Source organism: Rhinoraja longicauda, chromosome 8 (genome assembly GCF_053455715.1).
Source record: "Rhinoraja longicauda isolate Sanriku21f chromosome 8, sRhiLon1.1, whole genome shotgun sequence".
NCBI lineage: Eukaryota > Metazoa > Chordata > Chondrichthyes > Rajiformes > Arhynchobatidae > Rhinoraja > Rhinoraja longicauda.
Genome location: NC_135960.1, coordinates 50,698,659 through 50,720,491, shown reverse-complemented (window position 1 = coordinate 50,720,491; position 21,833 = coordinate 50,698,659). Strand labels below are relative to the sequence as shown.

Below are 21,833 nucleotides of genomic sequence, written 5' to 3'. Positions count from 1 at the left end.
ATCTCCAACATAGATGTTTTGCGTTTGAATTTCTAAGTCCCTTCCTCAGGTCCCTCAGCGCCGATAGAATTTGTGCTTGGCAGCTGAAAGTATTATTTGGTATTGAGCGGAGATGCACTCATTTCTGACCTCTTGGTGCTTGCGTCTGTTGGGATTTCATTCTTGCTGGAAACCCGGTTCTGGCACAAAATTTACCCCCACGTTATCAGATGGAGTGCAACACTTTCCTTTCCTTCTGATGTAGTTTTAAGTCTTGCTGGTCAGAAAAAGCAGTTCCTGTTTACACTTCGAACAATCAGCTTACGCTGCTGTTGTTTCCCACCAAACAAAAACAGAATATCGTAAAACTCTGATAATCTAGCACGCTTGGAACCTTGGTAATGCTGAACAAGCAGATTTTTCAGACTACGCATGTTAGAACATAGAACCCACCAGCACTAAAACATGCCCTTAGGCCCATGATGTCAACGCCGAACATGATGCCAAATTAACCAAATTCCTTCTGCCTGCACATGACCAATATTCCTCCATTCCCTGCATGTCCATCTGCCTCTCTAAGTGCCTCTTAAATGCCACAATTGTATCTGCTTCCCCCTCCAACCCTGGCATTGGGCTTCAGGTTTCTACTACTTTCTGTTTAAAGCAAAACTGCTCCCATACATTTCTTTTAAACTTTCCCCCTCTGGCCTTAACCTGACCTTAACTCTGGCCGCTAATATTTGACATTTCCACCCTGGAGAAAATAGATTGAGTGTCTCCCATAATTTTGTAAACTTTCTATCCCCTCTGCTATCAATGTTTCATAGAAAGCGATTCAGGGTTGACAAACTTCTCCTTATAGCTAATAACTTCTCATCCAAGCAGCACCCTGGTAAACCTCTTGTACCTTCGCCAAAGCCTCCACATTCTTCCTGAAATGCCATGACCAGAATTGCACACAATACTCCAAATGCAGCCTAAACAAAGTTTTATAAAGCTGCCACATGACTTCTTGACTCTTGCACCCAATGCAAACATGCCATATGCCTTCTTTACTACTCTCTCTACTTGTGTTGCTGCTTTCAGGGAACTATGGACATGAATCCCAAGATCCCTTTGTACATCAGTGCTCTTTAGGGTTTTGCATTAACTGTGAACTTACCTCCTAAAATGCACACTTCACATTTGCCTGGATTAAAATCCAGTTTACATTTCCCCACCCATATGTGCAATTGATCTATATCTCACTGCATCTTTTGGCAGCCTTCCTCACTCCTGCAACTTCACCAATTTGTGTGCCATCTGCAAACTTAGTAACCAACCTGAGTACATTTTCATATAAGTAATTTTGCAAACAGGAGTCCCAGTACAGATCTGTGCAGAACGCCTCTGGTCACAGACCTCCAGCCAGAAAGACACCCATCCACCACTTCCTTCTGTTTTCTATGGGTAAACCATTTTTGAATCCAAACCACCAACCAACTCACTGTGGTTCCTATGCATTTCAAACTTCTAGATTAGCTTAACATGAAGTGCCTTACTATAGACCACGTAGACAATATATACTGCCCTATCATCATCAGTGACCTTCGTTACCACCTCAAAAAACTCAATCAAGTTGAGGGGTGGCACGGTGGCGCAGAGGTAGAGTTGCTGTCTTACAGCGCCAGAGACCTGATTTCGATCCTAACGATGGGTGCTGCCTGTATGGAGTTTGTACGTCTCCCTGTGACCTGTGTGTCCGGGTGCTTTGGTTTCCTCCCATACTCCAAAGATGTACAGGTTTGTAGGCTTCATGGCTTGGTAAAATTGTAAATTGTCTCTAGGGCATGTAGTTCGTGTGTGGGGATCGCTGGTCGGCGTAGATTCGGGCCAAAGGGCCTGTTTCTGTGCTGTATCTCTAAACTAAATAAGTTTGTAAGATATGCACAAAGCCATGTTTACTGTCCCGAATTAACCCAATTCCCTTCCAAATGTGAACAAATGCTATCCCTAAGAAGCATCTCCAATAACTTCCCTACCACTGATGCGAGGATCACTGGCCTATAATTCCCCAAATTATCCCTATTTCCTTTCTTATACAAAGGAACAACATTGTCTACTCTCCATCCTCTCGGACCTCGCCTGTGGCAAGAGAGAATAGAAAGATCTTCATCAAGGCCCCTGCAAACATCTCTCTTGCTTCTCTCAATAACCTGATATAGATCCCACCAGGCCCTAGGGATTTATCCATCTTAAGATCTTCAAAAAAACCCTACCCCACCACAGCCCCATGATCCAAAATGGCGCCTATCCATGTTCTCCAGAGATGCTGAGTTACTCCAGCACTTTGGTTTTGTTGTAAACCAGCATCTGCAGTTCCTTGTGCCTTGTTTCCAGTCCACCAGCACCTCACCATTCTTGTTGCTACATTGTTCTCTGCTCGCTGAGTGAAAGCAAATATGCCATGTGCCAAGCCAACTAATCCTTTCTGAAAGATAGAAACAAAATACTGGAGTAACTCAGCGGATCAGGCAGCATCTCTGGAGAAAATGAAGTGACGTTTTGGGTCGAGACCCTTTTCCCATGTTTTGAATTTACTATAGTTGTGCATGCTATATTTCTAACTGAATAGTATTAGGATTTTTACATATTTTGAGTTATGTCAATAGAAATTTTAGAAGAATTATTTGAAGACTACATTTAAATCGCAGCTGGAACGTTGGTACAGTTTGATTTATTAAATGGCTTTGTTACCCCAGGAGATAGTAACGTGACTCTTAATGATACCATGGACACATTGTTTTGCCTGGCAAATTGTGAACAATACAGCTATTGAAATATGAAAACCAGTAGACCGATGTTTTTTATTTGTTAGTGCGATTAAAATGTTCGACCAGAGATATAAAACGAATATTCTCAAGGAGTTGATTATTGTTAAAGTTTTCCAAAGCACTAATACATAGTTTGGTAAGTTTTGTCTGCCGTCTGTATCTTTAATGCATTCAGTCATTGAAATAAAAACCGAAACTGATGTTTGGGTTGTAGCATAAAATTGCACAAAAGATTTACTATCCTTGCTATGTAAATTTTGGCAGGATTGGTGATCGGTACATAAAATGGGAGGGAAGAGAGCTACATCTAGTTGGATGTGTTGATCCAGCCAAATCTCATTTGGTACTATTTTGGATGAAATTGTGTGCGGGAGGGTATTTATTGACCATGATCATATTGCTACTGTTGGGAGACTTGTGGCCAGAGCATGTTATGTTACAGCAGTGACTGCACATTAAAGATAGCTCAGTGGCTGTAAGACATTTTGATGTTGATTTTGATGATATAAGACTTAAATGCAGCCTGTTTTTTTCCTGTACTTTTTAAATGCTGATTTATTGAGCAGTGCCAAGTTAATATCTGCACTTCTGTAATCCAGTGTGCTTGAATTCCTCTGACGGTAGATTAGCAAGCTGTTGTAAACAGTGCTTTCTTTGTGCTTCTGTGGACCAGAATTACTTCCAAAGCTACTTGTTAATCATAGAGCATTGGTATTTTTTTCACAGTTTGTTTCATGTTTAATTTATGGTGAGTTGCATTGGGAGTTTCACAAGAATACCAATTGGAGTAATTGGGAAGCTGATTCATGAATAAGTGACAACAACAATGCATTTTTCCTGGTCTTTAAGTTTGAGACTGTCCAGTTATTTCCCTTGCCTCCGTCCCCCTCTTGTGCAACGTTTTACTTTAGTAAAGACCATAGTACTTTAGTAAGACCATAACAACTTCAGCTCCTGTATGTGACCAATTATTTACATGTCTCTCTCATCTCATAGCTGTAATTATTGGGCTGATGTTTTGCATAGATAACGCCTCCTTCTCCTTTTGACTTCCATCATCCTGCTCATGCTTTATATTCTCTCTTCAGCTACATCAGCCAAACACTTTGGATTCCTTTTCCTAAACTCTCCTTCAAATGCTCCCCCATTTAATCTTGATTCTGGTCACTTTCCTGAGTTGGTACTTGCCATCATTTTCATCTCTAAAGTACACCTAAAAATAAGGTGTCATTCCATTAAAGGCTTCATGTAAGTGCAGCACAGCGGCAGCTGATAGAGCTGCTGCCTCTCAGCGCCAGAGACCCGGATTTGATTCTGACCTTGGATGCTGTCTGCATGGAGTTTGCACTTTCTCCCAGTAACTGCATGGGTTTCCTCCGGGTGCTCCCAAAGACGTGCGGGTTTGTAGATTAATTGGCCTCTGTAAAATTGCCCTTGGTGGATAGCAAGTGGATGAGAAAGTGGGATAACATTGAACTAGGGTGATCGATGGCCATTGGGGACTCGGTGAGCTGAAGGGTCTGTTTCCATGCTGTGTCTCTAAACTAAATTCAATTATTGCATTCTATTTGTTAAAATAAATAGAATTTAACTGTTGGGTCTTCCATGCATTGATGTAACATTTAATGTAAATTTTGTAGTTAAGAGAAGTTGAAGAGTTTCCTAAGACTTTAGCATGTTACATTTTGGAATTATCATTATTTTTGTTTCAGACCATAGGCTATGATCCAATAATTCCTGCTGAGGTGGTAGCTACATTTGGAGTAGAATTCGTGTCCCTGGATTATCTCTGGCCACATTCTGACTTCATCACAGTCCATACACCTTTAATGCCATCTACTGAAGGTAAATATTGATGCCACCAACATTGCACGGTGCTCAAAAAGGGTCAATAGACAATAGACAATAGACAATAGGTGCAGGAGTAGGCCATTCAGCCCTTCGAGCCAGCACCGCCATTCAATGCGATCATGGCTGATCACTCTCAATCAGTACCCCGTTCCTGCCTTCTCCCCATACCCCCTCACTCCGCTATCCTTAAGAGCTCTATCCAGCTCTCTCTTGAAAGCATCCAACGAACTGGCCTCCACTGCCTTCTGAGGCAGAGAATTCCACACCTTCACCACTCTCTGACTGAAAAAGTTCTTCCTCATCTCCGTTCTAAATGGCCTACCCCTTATTCTTAAACTGTGGCCCCTTGTTCTGGACTCCCCCAACATTGGGAACATGTTTCCTGCCTCTAATGTGTCCAATCCCCTAATTATCTTATATGTTTCAATAAGATTCCCCCCTCATCCTTCTAAATTCCAGTGTATACAAGCCCAATCGCTCCAGCCTTTCAACATACGACAGTCCCGCCATTCCGGGAATTAACCTAGTGAACCTACGCTGCACGCCCTCCATAGCAAGAATATCCGTCCTCAAATTTGGAGACCAAAACTGCACACAGTACTCCAGGTGCGGTCTCACCAGGGCCCGGTACAACTGTAGAAGGACCTCTTTGCTCCTATACTCAACTCCTCTTGTTACGAAGGCCAACATTCCATTGGCTTTCTTCACTGCCTGCTGTACCTGCATGCTTCCTTTCATTGACTGATGCACTAGGACACCCAGATCTCGTTGAACTCCCCCTCCTCCTAACTTGACACCATTCAGATAATAATCTGCCTTTCTATTCTTACTTCCAAAGTGAATAACCTCACATTTATCTACATTAAACTGCATCTGCCATGTATCCGCCCACTCACACAACCTGTCCAAGTCACCCTGCAGCCTTATTGCATCTTCCTCACAATTCACACTACCCCCCAGCTTAGTATCATCTGCAAATTTGCTAATGGTACTTTTAATCCCTTCGTCTAAGTCATTAATGTATATCGTAAATAGCTGGGGTCCCAGCACCGAACCTTGTGGTACCCCACTGGTCACTGCCTGCCATTCCGAAAGGGACCCATTTATCCCCACTCTTTGCTTTCTGTCTGTCAACCAATTTTCTATCCATGTCAGTACCCTACCCCCAATACCATGTGCCCTAATTTTGCCCACTAATCTCCTATGTGGGACCTTGTCGAAGGCTTTCTGAAAGTCGAGGTACACCACATCCACTGACTCTCCCCTGTCAATTTTCCTAGTTACATCCTCAAAAAATTCCAGTAGATTTGTCAAGCATGATTTCCCCTTCGTAAATCCATGCTGACTCGGAATGATCCCGTTACTGCTATCCAAATGCTCAGCAATTTCGTCTTTTATAATTGACTCCAGCATCTTCCCCACCACTGATGTCAGACTAACTGGTCTCTAATTACCCGTTTTCTCTCTCCCTCCTTTCTTAAAAAGTGGGATAACATTTGCTATCCTCCAATCCACAGGAACTGATCCTGAATCTATAGAACATTGACAAATGATCTCCAATGCTTCCACTATTTCTAGAGCTACCTCCTTAAGTACCCTTGGATGCAGACCATCAGGCCCTGGGGATTTATCAGCCTTCAGTCCCATCAGTCTACCCAAAACCATTTCCTGCCTAATGTGGATTTCCTTCAGTTCCTCCATCACCCTAGGTTCTCCGGCCCCTAGAACATTTGGGAGATTGTGTGTATCTTCCTCAGTGAAGACAGATCCAAAGTAACGGTTTAACTCGTCTGCCATTTCTTTGTTCCCCATAATAAATTCCCCTGCTTCTGTCTTCAAGGGACCCACATTTGCCTTGACTATTTTTTTCCTCTTCACGTACCTAAAAAAACTTTTGCTATCCTCCTTTATATTATTGGCTAGTTTACCCTCGTACCTCATCTTTTCTCCCCGTATTGCCTTTTTAGTTAACTTTTGTTGCTCTTTAAAAGAGTCCCAATCCTCTGTCTTCCCACTCTACTTTGCTATGTTATACTTCCTCTCCTTAATTTTTATGCTGTCCCTGACTTCCCTTGTCAGCCACAGGTGTCTCTTACTCCCCTTAGAGTCTTTCCACCTCTTTGGAATAAATTGATCCTGCAACCTCTGCATTATTCCCAGGAATACCTGCCATTGCTGTTCTACCGTCTTCCCTGCTAGGGCCTCCTTCCAGCCAATTTTGGCCAGCTCCTGCCTCATGCCTCTGTAATCCCCTTTGCTATACTGTAATACCGACACTTCCGATTTTCCCTTCTGCCTTTCCATTTGCAGAGTAAAACTTATCATGTTGTGATCACTGCCTCCTAATGGCTCTTTTACCTCTAGTCCCCTTATCAGATCAGGATCATTACACAACACTAAATCCAGAATTGCCTTTTCCCTGGTAGGCTCCAGTACAAGCTGTTCTAAGAATCCATCTCGAAGGCACTCTACAAACTCTCTTTCCTGGGGTCCATTTCCAACCTGATTTTCCCATTCTACCTTCATGTTGAAATCTCCCATAACCACCATAGCATTACATTTTTGACACGCCAATTTTATCTCCTGATTCAACTTGCACCCTATGTCGAGGCTACTGTTTGGGGGCCTATAGATAACTCCCATTAGGGTCCTTTTACCCTTACAATTTCTCATTTCTATCCATACTGATTCAACATCTCCTGATTCTATGTCACCCCTTGCAAGGGAATGAATATCATTCCTTACCATCAGAGCAACCCCACCCCTCTGCCCACCTGTCTGTCTTTTCTATACATTGTGTACCCCTGAATATTCAGTTCCCAGCCCTGGTCCTCTTGTAGCCATGTCTCAGTGATCCCTACAACATCATACTTGCCCATGACTAACTGAGCCTCAAGCTCATCCACTTTATTTTTTATACTACGCGCATTTAAGTACAACACTTTAACTTCTGTATTGACCTCCCCTCTCACATCGGTCACAATTGGCCCTGCCCTTAATTTCTTTTCCCCTCTAGAACTTCTGTTCCCATTCTTCCGAGAGTCTTTTGCAATATCTCCTGTATTCCCTTTTTTACCTCATCTTCACATTCACAATTTGTTAACCCCTCCCCCCCACTACTTAGTTTAAAGCCACAGGTGTCACACTAGCAAACCTGCCTGCCAGAATGTTTGTCCCCCTGCTGTTAAGATGTAACCCGTCTCTTTTGTACAAGTCACCCCTAGCCCAGAAGAGATCCCAGTGGTCCAGAAATCTAAATCCCTGCTCTCTGCACCAGCCCCTCAACCATAAATTCATACCCTCTATCTCTCTGTTCCTGGCCTCACCAGCACGAGGTACCGGTAGCAGTCCAGAGATAACCACCTTCGACGTCCTACTTCTCAGTGTTTTTCCCAACTCTCTAAACTCCCGCTGTAGCACCTCCTTCCTCTTCCGCCCGACGTCATTCGTGCCCACGTGCACAACGACTTCAGGTTGATCGCCTTCCCTCACTAGGATTTCTGAAGCCGGTCCGTGATGTGTTGAACCCTGGCACCAGGGAGGCAACAGACCATCCTCAAGTCCCTCCTGCTGCCACAGAATCTTCTGTCCGTCCCTCGGACGATGGAGTCACCGACCACTGCGGCTCTTCCTGACTTCGGTCTCCCCTGTCGAGTATCCTTGCCAACAGGTCCGCCACTCGGACTGGAAACGTCTTCTGCCCCGACAGTTCCCAAGAGGGTATACCTATTTGCAATAGGCACAGCCACCGGGGTCTCCTGTAGTCCTCGTCCACTCCCCCCTGAAACAGTCTCCCACCTTCGTTCGACCTGGGCCCTTGGCGTGACAGCCTCACAATAGGTCCTGTCGAGGAAACTCTCGCATTCCCGGATGGCCCTGAGGTCATCCAACTGCCTCTCCAACTTCACCACACGTCCCTTCAGGAGCTGCACCTGGACACAGTTCTTGCAGGTGTAGCTCCCAGAAGCTCCAGCGACATCCCTGTCTTCCCACATCCTGCAGGAAACACACTGCACCAACTTTTCCGCCATTACCTTGTGTCTGGCTTAAAACAATTGTAACCTCCTCACCTCAGCCTCCTCGCCAAAGACACGCACTTTTCTCACAGGACACTTCCCTCACTGGGCTGCACCCGGACAGGGCTGCACCTTTTTGCAAGTCTTGCTTATATCACCAATTAAATTGCCTGATTGTCCAATTTACCAGACTTCTCACTTAAATGATCAACCAATCCACGTATTCTCTTCTGACTGACTTATTACACTGTAATTCCCACTCACTTACAGCCAATGGTGGTCCTCTCTCCAACTTCCCGACCTTTACAGACTGATTAACAGTGCCCTATTGGCGCTCTTTTTAAACTGCCGTTTCTACCACTATTAACAGGTGCTTACTTTCAGCCAATGGTCGTCCTCTCTCCAACTTCCCGACCTTTACAGACTGATTAACAATGCCCTATTGGCGCTGTTTTTAAACTGCTGTTTCTACCACTATTAACAGGTACTTACTTTCAGCCAATGGTGGTCCTCTCTCCAACTTCCCGACCTTTACAGACTGATTAGGTCTTTTTGTGATACTTGAGGAACTACTTACCTTCGTGGAAACTGAACACGCCAGTCACTCAAGTAGCACCAGTACACCTAGTGGATTCTAATATTAAGGACTCTGCTTGTATATATTAAAATCCTTCAAACAGAGTAAGTCTAAATGAAAGAGAAACATTGAAAAGTACTGGAAATTGAAATCAGACCAGAGTATACTGGAAATGCACAATATGTTGGTCAGCCATGCAAAGGTGAAGGAGGATGGTTAGCATTCTGGTCATGATGCAGTTCCCAAAGTGTTAATTCTTGTTGACTCGCAAGTTCCCTATTATCACTACTTTTCATCTTGAATACCCAACTAGCTGTAACTTGAGACAAACTTTGAGAAACTCAAGACTAAGAAGGTTATCTGACTGCACAAGAAATGACGAGGAAGAGAAAGCAGTAGCTAGATTTTAGGAGATAAGGGATTTTAGAAGTTTAATATTTGTAGGTAAAGAAAGACTGAAGGGGGTTTTGAGATGCACAGTTTTGAAAATTTTGGGCAATTAGTGGATGTCGTGATAAATCTGGGGAATGGACCTTGAATAAACCCTGAAGATATGGAGACACAATTGTGGATGTGCAATTCAAAAGAATGAATTTGTGTTTAGGATCATCAACCACATCCACATCAGTAAATACCAGTGACGGAAAGGGAGCAATACATTGAAACTGAAAGAAGGTTCGGAAATCTGAAACAACAGAAAATGTTGGAAATGTTCAGCAGCTCAGGCAGCTGCTCTGGACAGAGAAGCACCTAATGTTTTCACTCAATGAACTTTCATTACAATGGGAATTGCTTTGTTAACCAGCAGATTTTTCTTGCATTGTTCACTGGTGTGTGCAAAATGCAAATATGTTTTCCCATCTCTGAGCTCATGAATTGAATTTTTGAAAGACTGATTTCCTTTGAGAGTTGTTACTTTATGGGCCTGAGTTCTATTTATAGATAAAAGAATATTAAGAACTTTATTAAGAAGAGTAAAGTTCAGTGATAAAGAAAATAAAGATTTGTGAAAAGAAGGAATAGTGAACTAAACATGACTAACAAGCAAATTTGCCGGTATGGCATGTCGACTGTTGAAAAATTAAAACATTTTAAAAAACTGAAAGAAAATATGTAATGAAGTCAAAGAAGGTATCAAGAAATTGTCTGAAAAGAGATCTTTGCTTTCACTGACGTATAACATATTCTGACAAATTGTGAGATCGTTAAGCTTCTGGCAATATTGCTGTGTTGTCCAGAGTTCCTCAGTGCTTGTGTGCTTGGTTTTCAAGAAATATGGTCAAAGGTATATTTTTGAGAGGATCTAGGGAGGGAGGGCAAATAATTTCAATGCACAAATAAATGTTTTACAACAGCTGCATATAGTGAAATATCAAACTGCCATACACTGAACTATTGGGAGAACAGAACTTGGTGTGACACAGAGCAGTTGTGAAATCACAAGTCGTATCAAAGACTTCCAAAGTGCTTCTGGATCAACTCTTTTCCGAAAGAGCTTGCTGCTCTTTAGTTAATTGAACAAAAGACTTGGATGTTCATTTATACTTGAATGCTTTGCTCCTCTCTCCCAAGAAGGTTGCAAATTCATTCAGTCAAGTATGCATTTCGGAAAAAACTTGATTAACATTTAAAATAAACAATCCCATTTAAAATGCTTTGCATGGTGGATTGCTGGAGGGAATACACACTACTACTAATTGCATTGTTAATTAATATATTTTGCCTGTTAAGATCACTACAACTGCAAGCTATACTTTGCAGTATGGCTGAAAACAGCTGCTCTCTTTAATGTTTCTCATTAAGGATAATTGCACTTGACCCATGGCAAGGAAAAATATAGTCAGCAAGGAGGAATCATTATATTCGCCAGCAGAATTATTATTTTGTGTGGGTGAATATTTAATTAGTTCCTAAATTATCCACAAAACATGGGCAAGGTGGGCCAAAGGGCCTTTTTCTGTGCTGTGCCTTTGGAGTTAACCTTGATTCTATAGTTCTCCCTCCACATTGGTCCATTAGACTGCATGATTTAGGGTTACACCAATAGTGCTAATTGTTTTTTCTGACAGGGATGGATAACTATAAAAATGATTGTAAGGCTTTTGTTAATGCCTGTATAGTGGTTTCACTTTTAGATCATGTGGTGTTGTAAGAAATTCTCATTTAAATTGACTCCGTATATTTTTTTCAATTGTGATGCATTTTGGCAGTACGTATCTAAATAACTTGTGTAATTGTCATACTTAGAACAAAAAAAAAACTTTGTTGGCATGCACCATAGGCATCCCGTGAAAACTTATTTATGGAAGGTCATTCATGTGTAAGCCATGTTGATGATTTCGGCAGGATCTCAGGTTGTAGTGGGCTGGAGGCAAGAAGCTGTGATTTCCACCCCCCCCCCCCCCCCCCAGTAGATTGGCCTGACTACTATCTTAGTTTGTTTAGTTCACTTTATTGTCACGTGTACCGAGGTACAGTGAAAAGCATTTGTTGCTTGCTAACCAGACAGCAGAAGGGCAATACATGATTACAATCGAGCCGGTGTACAGATACGTGATAATGGAATAACGTTTAATTAAATAGTCCGAGGGTCTCCAAGGAGGCACAGAGCAGCTAAGGACTGTTGTTGGTAGGATGGTTCAGTTGCCTGATAACAGCTGGGGGAAAAATAGTCCCTGAATCTGGAAGTATGCGATTTCACACTTCTATACCTCATGCCTGATGGGAGAGCGGAGAAGAGGGAGCGGCTAGGGTAAGACACATCCTTGATTATGCTGGTGGCCTTGTCGAGGCAGCTTGCGGTGCAGATGGAGTCAATGGAAGGGTGGTTAGTTTGCATGATGGTCTGACTGTATCCACAATTGTCTACAATTTCTTGGCGTCTTCAATGGAGCTGTTCCCAAACCAGGGTGTGATGCATCCCAATACAGGCAATATCAGTTCTCTCACTTCAGTTAGCCCCGGCATTCCCTCTCTATCTCTCCCCCACCCAAGTCACACTTGCTTCTCATTTTCACCTGTTTCAATGGCCTGTTTCCTTTATCTTCGTTACTTTTTTGCATATCTTTCATTCATTGTTCTTTATCTCTCCACATCACCGTCTATATCTCTTGTTTCCCTTATCCCTAACCAGTCCGAAGAAGAGTCTCTACCCAAAACGTCACCCATTCCTTTTCTCCAGAGATGCTGCTTGTCTCACTGAGTTACTCCAGCTTTTTGTATCTATCTTCAGTTTAAACCAGCATCTGCAGTTCCGTCTTGCACATCAGTTTATTCACCTTCAATCTAGATTAATTTGTTCTGTTTGATCAAAGTTTTGGTAATCTACTCTTTTATCTCATGACAACCTTTATACTTTTATAAAAATCTTGTGATATGTAACGATAAACATTTTCCAACATACTCTGCTTTCTGAACGACTTTCAAAAGCTGTTATAATTACACTTAAACATGATGTGTTTTCGTGTTATAGGCTCTGTGTATATATATTTTTTAATCCAAGTTGATTAAGGTGCATATTTGAGCTATTTATCACATCTTAACAAAATGACCTGCTGATCTTGTCTTGTATGTTTACATTTACATTTAGGATTGCTGAGTGATGAAACCTTTGCCAAATGTAAGAAAGGAGTGAAGGTTATCAACTGTGCTCGAGGAGGTATTATTGATGAGGATGCATTGCTTCGAGCAATGGAATCTGGACAGTGTGGTGGTGCTGCATTAGATGTATTTGTGGAGGTACAAGCAAATTGTCTATTGCATTGTCTTCCATGATAACCTCGTGTATGTGGAATGATAAACATTTTCCGATATACTCTCCATTCTGTAAGGATTTGCAAGAACAATTACTTTAATTGCACTTCTTTCGTGACATATTATAAAGAAGCATCTCAAGACTTCAGTCAATTTCCTTGAAGAGATACATAATATGGTTTATTTAACTTATTCGCAGCAGCAGGACTGTACTTTGTAGTTTGGCCAAGACCATTAGACGTAGAAGCAGAATTAGGCCATTCGGCTCGTCAAGTCTACTCCACCATTCAATTATGGCTGATCTATTTATTGCCACAACCTCACGCTGTTACCTTTGATGCACATACTAATTGAGAGTATCAATTGAAAAATAAAGCTGTCATTTACAAACAATTTATGCACTAATCAATTTAATTATCAAACTGGGCAAAGTGCATTGGTTGAGATAATCTTGGAGTAATTCCTAGAACAATGTCAAAGACAGGAAAAAGATGACTTTAGATTTGGTCATTTGCAGCATCTGGTTTTAGTTGGCACACAAAAGGACACAAAGTGCTGGAGTAAGTCAGCAGGTCAGGCAGCCTTCTTGGGAGAGATCCCTTAATGTCTAAAATTCTATTATTCTCCATCTTGCAAATCGTAAAAGACTGAATCTCCACAGTCCTCCTGTTGAGCATGCTGAAGATTTCCTCGGACAGCTCTGATTATTTCATGTACAAGTGCTCTGTGTTTTCAAGTGAGTTGCCCTGATATGCTTTGCCATTCGTGATTGTGGGAAACGGCATACATGTGCCTCCATACATTCAATACAATAGGATTGCTTCTCCAATAGAATTGGAATTATTTTCCTTGAAAAGAAAATCACATAATTTACTGTGGTTTTAAACCAAGCCTTTCCATTGGTATGAACATTGAATTCTCCAATTTTAGGTAATCACCTGCAATCAACCCCTCTTCATCAATCTATCTATCTACCCTTACAGCATGGAAACAGGCTAACAGGCCCAACTTTAGTTTAGTTTTTTACTATCACATGTACCAAGGTACAGTGAGAAGCTTTTTGTTGCATTCTATCCAGTCAAAGAAAAGAGTATACATGATTACTATCAAGCCATCCACAAGGCACAGATAAAAGAGTGGAGCGATTATAACGTATGATAGCAGATCCTCTTCTGGGACCAGCACACAGAGAGTCCACTGGCTTCGGTGCCATCTTGGGTTGGTCCAACTTGCCCATGCCGACTAAAATGCCCCATCTGCACTAGTCCCATTTGCCCACATTTGGACCACATCCCTCTAAACTGTTCCTATCCATGTACCTGTCCAAATGTCTTTTACATGTTGTTTATTGTACCTGTCTCCACTACCTCTGTCATATATATATTGTTTCCTTGCCTCTATTTTTCCTGTGGCTCATCTGGATGTGCACCCATTTCTCCCCTTCCCCCTGCACCCATATTCTTTCCAATAGCTTCACAATTTGCACCTCTTCTATCCCTATCTCACTTGCCAACTGGCCCTTCCCCTCCCACCAGTATCCACCTATCACTTGTCAGGCTTTGTCCTGCCCCTCCTCTCTTCCAGCTTCCCCTCCCCCCCCCTCCGCCCACACTACAATCAGTCTGAAGATGGGCCCCAACCTGAAACGTCACCTGTCCATGTTCTCCAGAGATGCTGCCTGGCCCGCCGAATTACTCCAGCACTTTGTATCCTTTCCATTGTTATCCCAGTTTAAGTTGTATAGCTTTGAAGCTCTTTGTCAGCTCATGCTAGGGTCTAGGCTGAAGCAATGTTCAGTTTCAAGCATGATTGAAAGATCTTGAAGTACTGTTTTCCCAGTGTTTTGTATTTTTACATTGTTTTCAGGAACCAACCAAGAATCTCTGTCTCGTGAATCATCCAAATGTAATTGCCTGTCCACATCTGGGAGCGAGTACCTATGAAGCCCAGGAACGCTGTGGCAAGGATATTGCATCTCAAATTGTGGACATGGTGAAGGGCAGCTCACTGGTTGGAGTGGTATGTAATTCTGCCATTATTACTTTAAACAACAATTTGAAATTGATCTTTTAAAAAAAATGCTTACAAAAAGGCTAATATTAAACCAGAATATCACCAGATCAAAAGATAGACACAAAGTGCTTGAGTAACTCAGTGGGTTCGGCAGCAGCTTTGAAAAAAAGAAATCGGTGATGTTTTGGGTTGGAATCTTTCTTCAGACTGAAAGATAGAGAAGGCGAGAACAAAACATGGTCGGTAACAGATTACCTCAGGAAGAGTGGAGTCCATAATAGCCCATGGTTGGCTGTGGAAGATGTGCTCAAGACAGGGATACAAGGATGCGAACAGTGGAACTAGTTGGACGACCGGGGGGGGGGGGGGGGATGGGGGGGAGGAGGAAAGAAATGCAGTAGTGACTTAAAGTTAAAGAAATCAACGTTCATGATGTGATTAGATAAGTTTGTAGTATACATCAGTGTGTAGTGAAATTGCTAGTTTTCATGATGTTCACATAATAAACAATATACATATAGTAATAAATAGAACAATGAGTTGCAAAGCAACAGAACAGAGCAAGTGGTAGTGCAACAAAATTATTAAAGTACAATATGTGAGGATGGCACAGTGGCACAGCGTTAGAGTTACTGCCGTACAGCATCAGAGACCCGGGCTCGATCCTGACTATGGGTTCTGTCCGTATGGAATTTGTTTGTTCTCTCTGACCATATGAGTTTTCTATGGGTGCTTTGATTTCCTCCCATATTCCAAAGACATGCAGGTTAATTGGCATCTGTAAATTGCCCCTAGTATGTAGGATGTAAAACTGAGATAGCATGGAACTTGTGTACAGGTGATCATTGGTAGGACTGGTGTAGGAGCATCTTGGTTGGCATGGGCTAGTTTGCCAGAAGGGCCTGTTTCCTTGCTTTATGACTCTATGACTGTGAGTGAATTTAGAAATTCTGAGGCTGATTTGGTTGGTGTGGACTCAGAGTTTCCACGCTGTAACTAAATTAAATGAAACTACAGTAACAGAAACAGCCAAATGAGGTTGAATTTTGGGTTGAGACCCTTCTTCAGACTGAGGTTGTTTCAGGGGTCTAATTACAAAATGAACTTGCAGTTTATTTAGAACAAAGGATACTATTCAATTCGAAAGATGCAGCAGAACTTTGCAAAGATGATTTGCTGTGACATTGTGAACTTCTGCAATTAGCCCTATATTCTGTAAGGGTGTGGTTCCTTTTGCGATTCAATGTTGCTTATACTTTCACAAAGTTATTGGGTGGATGGCTGTCTGACTTTTTATCCTTGGTTAGATCAATGCCCAGGCTCTCAGCCATGCTGTGATTCCTGAATCAAAACCTTGGATCCAACTCGGGGAAGCGTTGGGAATGGTGGCAAAAGCATTTGCTGGGCAAGTAAACAGTCAAACACAAGTGCAAGTTGCAACAGTTGGTGAGTGCCACAATTTGGATTAATTCTGGTCTTGCCCTTTTGTTTTTAGAATTTTTTCAGTGCTTCAGGGAGGGAGTCTGGTAATGACTGAGAAGGAATTTGTGGTCAGTGAGTGTTTAAGGGGAATGAATAAAGGTGATATAACATGACCAGGGCAATCTCTCCGTATGAGGAATAAGGCCCAAACGCAGGCAGGTGGGACTAGTGTAGATGGGGTATCTTGGTCGGCATGGGCAAGTTGGACTGAAGGGCCTGTTTCCGTTCTGTATGACTCTTGAGTCAACTTAGAAACTAAAGCTTGACTCTAAGCACAATGTCTACGGTTAATATTTGGGTTATCAATCTTTCTCACCATGTATCATTAACCTATCTGTGGGCTTTGCTGCAACTCAAGTAATGAAATTAACAGCGTAGTTGTAGAATAAGTTAATCGGGGATATCAAATCAGGGATTTAATTGGGGAATTGGATAGGCACGAATGGGAAATATACCAAGGCAATGGGACTGACTAGATTGCTGTACAAAGCCAGCGTAAATCTGGTGGCTGAATCTTCTGTTCCAACACAAACTTTGATTCTTCATCCAGAGAATAGTTTTACTTTCTGAAATGGAACAAGATTTTGGATGATTAGAAAAGCAATATGTATTGCAGTGTCGAGCAATCATATTACATTTCTGACAAAGCATATAGCTTTTTGCTGTTCCGATTTAGTTTCCAGTGCTTGAACAAGGCATAAGTATTTTGAGTCAATGGTTGCATCAAAAATTGGATCGGGAACAGCTCTGCTCAAGACAGCAAGAAATTGCAGAGAGCTGTGGACGTAGTCCACTCCATCACACAAAGCAGACTCCCCACCACTGCCTCATCTACATTTAATGATGCCTTGGAAAGGCAGCCAATATAATCAAAGACTTGTCCTGCCCCCGGTCATTCCTCCTCCTCCCTGCTCCTATTGGCCAATTGATACAGAAGCTTGAATGTGTGCACCATAAGACTCAGGAAGAGCTTCTTCCCCTCTTTTATCAGTCTTCTGAACGGTGTTATTGTATGCTAGGGTACTGTCCGTTATCTCTATCCCATTGGCGATATTGGACCTTTTCTATGGAACAGATGCACTAAAACGCTGAGAACTATATTCTGCACTCTATCTTCCCCTTTATGTTACCCATTGTACTTGAGTTTGAGTTGATTGTATTTATGTACAGTATTATCTGATTTGATTGTATACCATGCAGAACCAAGCTTTTCACTGTACTTCAGTATACATAACAATAATAAACCTAAACCTATATATTACCTATTTCTGTTTGACTTCCAGTGTAGTTTATTTTAATTTATTGTCATGTGTACCGAGGTACAGTGAAGCGCATTTGTTGCGTGCTATCCAATCAATGGAAAGACTATACATGATTACAATCAAGCTGTCCACTGTGTACAGATAGAGGATAAAGGGAATAACATAAAATGCAAATCTAAAGAATAGTTTTACTTTCTGAAATGGAACAAGATTTTGGATGATTACAAAAGCAATGTGTATTGCAGTGTCGAGCAATCATACATTTCTACATACTACATTTAATGAAAGATTTGCTTCACGTGCAAAGCTGAAACTATGAGATCATAGTGAATGGAATACGATTTATGTTCATATATTACATTTCCATTTTATTTTTAAGGTGTGTCTTTGAGAAATATTGGGCGTTGTATTGCCACAGCTGTGACCCTGGGGCTGCTTAAAGGAGATTCGGAAAACCATGTCAACCTTATCAATGCATCCTTACTTGCAAAAGAAACAGGAGTGACTGTGAGTTGTCTTGGAATTTATTTTGTAAATATGTGTCCATTGTTCTAATTAACTCATTTGAATTTGATTTGTTAAAAGTTCATTAAAAGAAATGTTCATAAATTATAGGAGCAGTGGCTGAAGAAGGGACTTGACCCGAAACGTCACCATTCCTTCTCTCCAGAGATGCTTCCTGTCCTGCTGAGTTACTCCAGCCTTTTGTGTCTATTATAGGAGCAGAATTGGGCCACTCAGCCCATCAAGTCTGCCATTCAATCATGGCTGATCTATCCTTCTCAACCCCATTCTCCTGCCTTTTCCCCATAACCTGTGACACCCAAACTAATCAAGAATCTGTCAATCTCCACCTTATAAATATCCATTTACTTGGCATCTACAGCCTTCTGTGGCAATGAATTCCACAGATTCATCACCCTCTGACTAAAGAAATTCCTCCTCATCTCCTTTCTAAAGGTACATCCTTTTATTCTTAGGCTGTGGGCTCTAGTTCTAGACTATCTCACTACTGGAAACATCCTCTTCACATCCACTCTATCCAGGCCTTTTGCTCTTCGGTAAGTCTCAATTAGGTCCCCTCTCATTCTTCTGAACTCCAGCGAGTATAGGCCCAGTGCCCTCAAAAGCTCATCCAATGTTAATCCAATCATTCCTGGGATCATTCTCGTAAACCTCCTTTGGACCCACTCCAACGTCACCACAACCTTCCTCAGGTATGGGGACGATACTTACTGTTATGGCATCATGCAAACCAACCTCCCTTACATGGATTCCATTTACACTTCACATTGCCTCGGCAAACCACCAGCATAATCAAGGACCAATTTCACCTGGTCATTCCCACTCCTCTCCTCTCCCATCAGGCAAGAGGTAAAGATTCAGATTCGGGGACAATCTTCCCAGCTGTTATCAGGCAACTGAACTGTCCTCTCACCCGCTGGAGAGCGGTCCTGACCTCCCATCTACCAAATTGGAGACCTTCAAAATATCTTTAACGGACTTTATCTTGCACTAAATGTTATATCTTTTATCCTATTTCTGTACACTGTGGATGGCTTGATTGTAGACATGTATAGTATTTTCATTGACTGGAAAGCACGCAACAAAAAGCTTTTCACTGTACCTCAGTACATGTGACAATATACTAAACTAAACTCTGGGGTGAGAGGGAATATCTATGATTTATGCATGTAATGGAAGTTGCAATGAAGCCCTTTGAGAGATGTGTGGAATACTGTAGTTCACCAATTAATATTGAAATCTACTTAGAACTTTGGGGCCAAGTGAAACCTGTGTCCTGCAGTTCCTCTCTTGCTCCCCCTCCCGCCTGATGGAACCGGGATAGAGTCCCCTGGTCCTCGCTTTGCACCCCACCAGCCTCGGCATCCGCTCTGACGCCTTGCTCTGCCAGTTCTGCTACCTTCAACATTATCTCACACGAGTCACATCTTCCCGCCCCCCCCCTGCCCCACGCCTAACCACCTATCTTAGCATCATGTTCAGCACAGAAGTTGTGGGCCAAAGGTCCTGCATAGTTCTATGTTCTACGCAGCCTGACTTTCTGAGTGCTCCCAGCATTTCCTAGCTTTTATTGCATTGTTGCTTATTTTTACTTGCATAACCTTTATCATTGGTCACAAAATCTTTGAAGTATGCTGATTCAAATATAAAGTGAAGGTACATCTTTCTTGCAGGTGGTAACCAAGCACGATGATGGTGTTCCAGGGGATCTTACTGATGTGTGTGCTGTGGAGATCACTACTTCCAGTGCCTCCCATAAATTTCTGGGTTCCATTCAAACTGGCTTGCCAGTGCTCCTGGAGGTTGATGGGGCAACGTGCAAGCAGGCAGTTCCTCTCCGTGGAAACTTGCTGATTTACAAAACTGTGGAATATCCTCCGGTTCTACAATTTGTTGCAGGTAAAGGAAGCAGCATTCACTTGTCATCATTTGGAATCTCCCTTGTCTTTCAGTTAACATTCAGCATTTGAGCTGAACAACCTTCTTAAGGAGACCAAATGTGGGAAAAAGATAACATAAATGGGCAACACATTGGTGCAGCTGATAGAGCTGCTGCCTCACAGTGCCAGAGACCCTAAGTTTGATCCTGACCTCAGGGGCTGTCTTTGCGGAGTTTCTATGTTCTCCTTGTGACCATGCGGATTTCCTCCGTGAGCTCCGGTTTCCTCCCACATCCCAAAGACTCGAGGGTTTGTAGGTTAATTGGCCTCTGTAAATTGCCCCACATGTGTAAGGAGTGGACGAATAACTCGGAACTAGTGTGAATGGATAATCGATGGTCAGTGTGGACTTGGTGGGCCGAAGGGCCTGTTTCCATATTGTGCCTTTCAATCAAATAAAAATAAGTATCTTTGCACAATTTAACATCTTTCGTGAAAGTATTTATCAATATGTACTGTTTTACTTTATATTGATACTCCATTTAAATGCAAAGGCTTTGATAAGTCATGAGCTTCAAGCTATTTAAAAACTTAAATAGCAGGCGTAGATAATTCAGACCCATTGTGTAATTTATTAAGATCATGTCCAATATTTTATCTCAAAAGTCATTTTTTTGTATTAACCCCATCTCCCTTGATTCCTTTATGAAAAGAGCGATGAGTCAAATGGACTCGAAGTGCTGGAATAACTCAGCAGGTCAGGCAGCATTCCGAGAGAACATGGATAGATGACGTCTAGGGCCAGGACCTCAGATCCAAAACATCACCTATCCATGTATTCCAGACATCTGCCTGACCTGCTGAGTTATTCCAGCACCTGTTGTTCCTTGTTTCTACATATTCAAATAGACTCCAATAATATACCTCCAAGCTTGATCTCTGCTGTTAATTTAGACTGTTTGAGGAAAATACTGCATTAAGCTTATTTAGTTTCGACATGGGTTGTGAAATTCCCATTTCTAATGCATGGGACTGTGTTGATTGCAGCTCTTGTATTTCCTACACTTCAACAGAGTATATTTTTGACAATATATATATAACCTTAGAGAGGAGAGAGGAATAGATCGGGTAGATACACAGTCTCTTGCCCAGAGTAGATGAATCAAGGACCAGAGGACGTAGGTTTAAGGTGAAGGGGAAAAGATTTAACAGGAATCTGAGGGGTAACATTTTCACACAAAGGGTTATAGGTGTAAGGAACAAGCTGCTAGAGGAGGTAGTTGAGGCAATTTAAGAAACAGCTACACAGGTACATGGGTAGAACAAGTTTGGAGGGATCTGGACCAAACGCAGGCAGGTGGGACTAGTGTAGCTGGGACATGTTGGCCGGTGTGGGCAAGTTGGGCCAAAGGGCGTGTTTCCACCCTGTATCACTCTACGACTTAGTTTGTACCTTTTGTGATGAACAGTGCATTTATTTTTAAAAATTGTGAAATAAGGATCAGTATAGCAACCTACGGCCCTTCAAAATAACTATCCAAAATCCATTATACCTCTTGAGTTGCAAGAAGGATGTAGGATGACCTGACAATTGGAGATTTGAACATTAGTCATATATGTAACCTATGACCTAATGCAGGCTTGCCGTGTAGCTCTTTGCAATGTAGTTGTCAGAAAACTGG

At 42.1% G+C, this 21,833-nt stretch overlaps 1 protein-coding gene across 1 annotated transcript in view; it reads left to right on the top strand.

Moving 5' to 3' along the window:
• The window catches only part of phgdh (phosphoglycerate dehydrogenase), a 31,226-nt gene that overhangs the window by 6,291 nt on the left and 3,102 nt on the right, over positions 1-21,833 (top strand). Inside the window, exons 6-11 of the mRNA XM_078403929.1 lie at positions 4,505-4,637; positions 12,826-12,974; positions 14,856-15,008; positions 16,310-16,448; positions 18,126-18,253; positions 19,945-20,170. Coding sequence (XP_078260055.1) covers positions 4,505-4,637; positions 12,826-12,974; positions 14,856-15,008; positions 16,310-16,448; positions 18,126-18,253; positions 19,945-20,170 — 928 coding nt within the window. The remainder of the gene's footprint in view (positions 1-4,504; positions 4,638-12,825; positions 12,975-14,855; positions 15,009-16,309; positions 16,449-18,125; positions 18,254-19,944; positions 20,171-21,833) is intronic.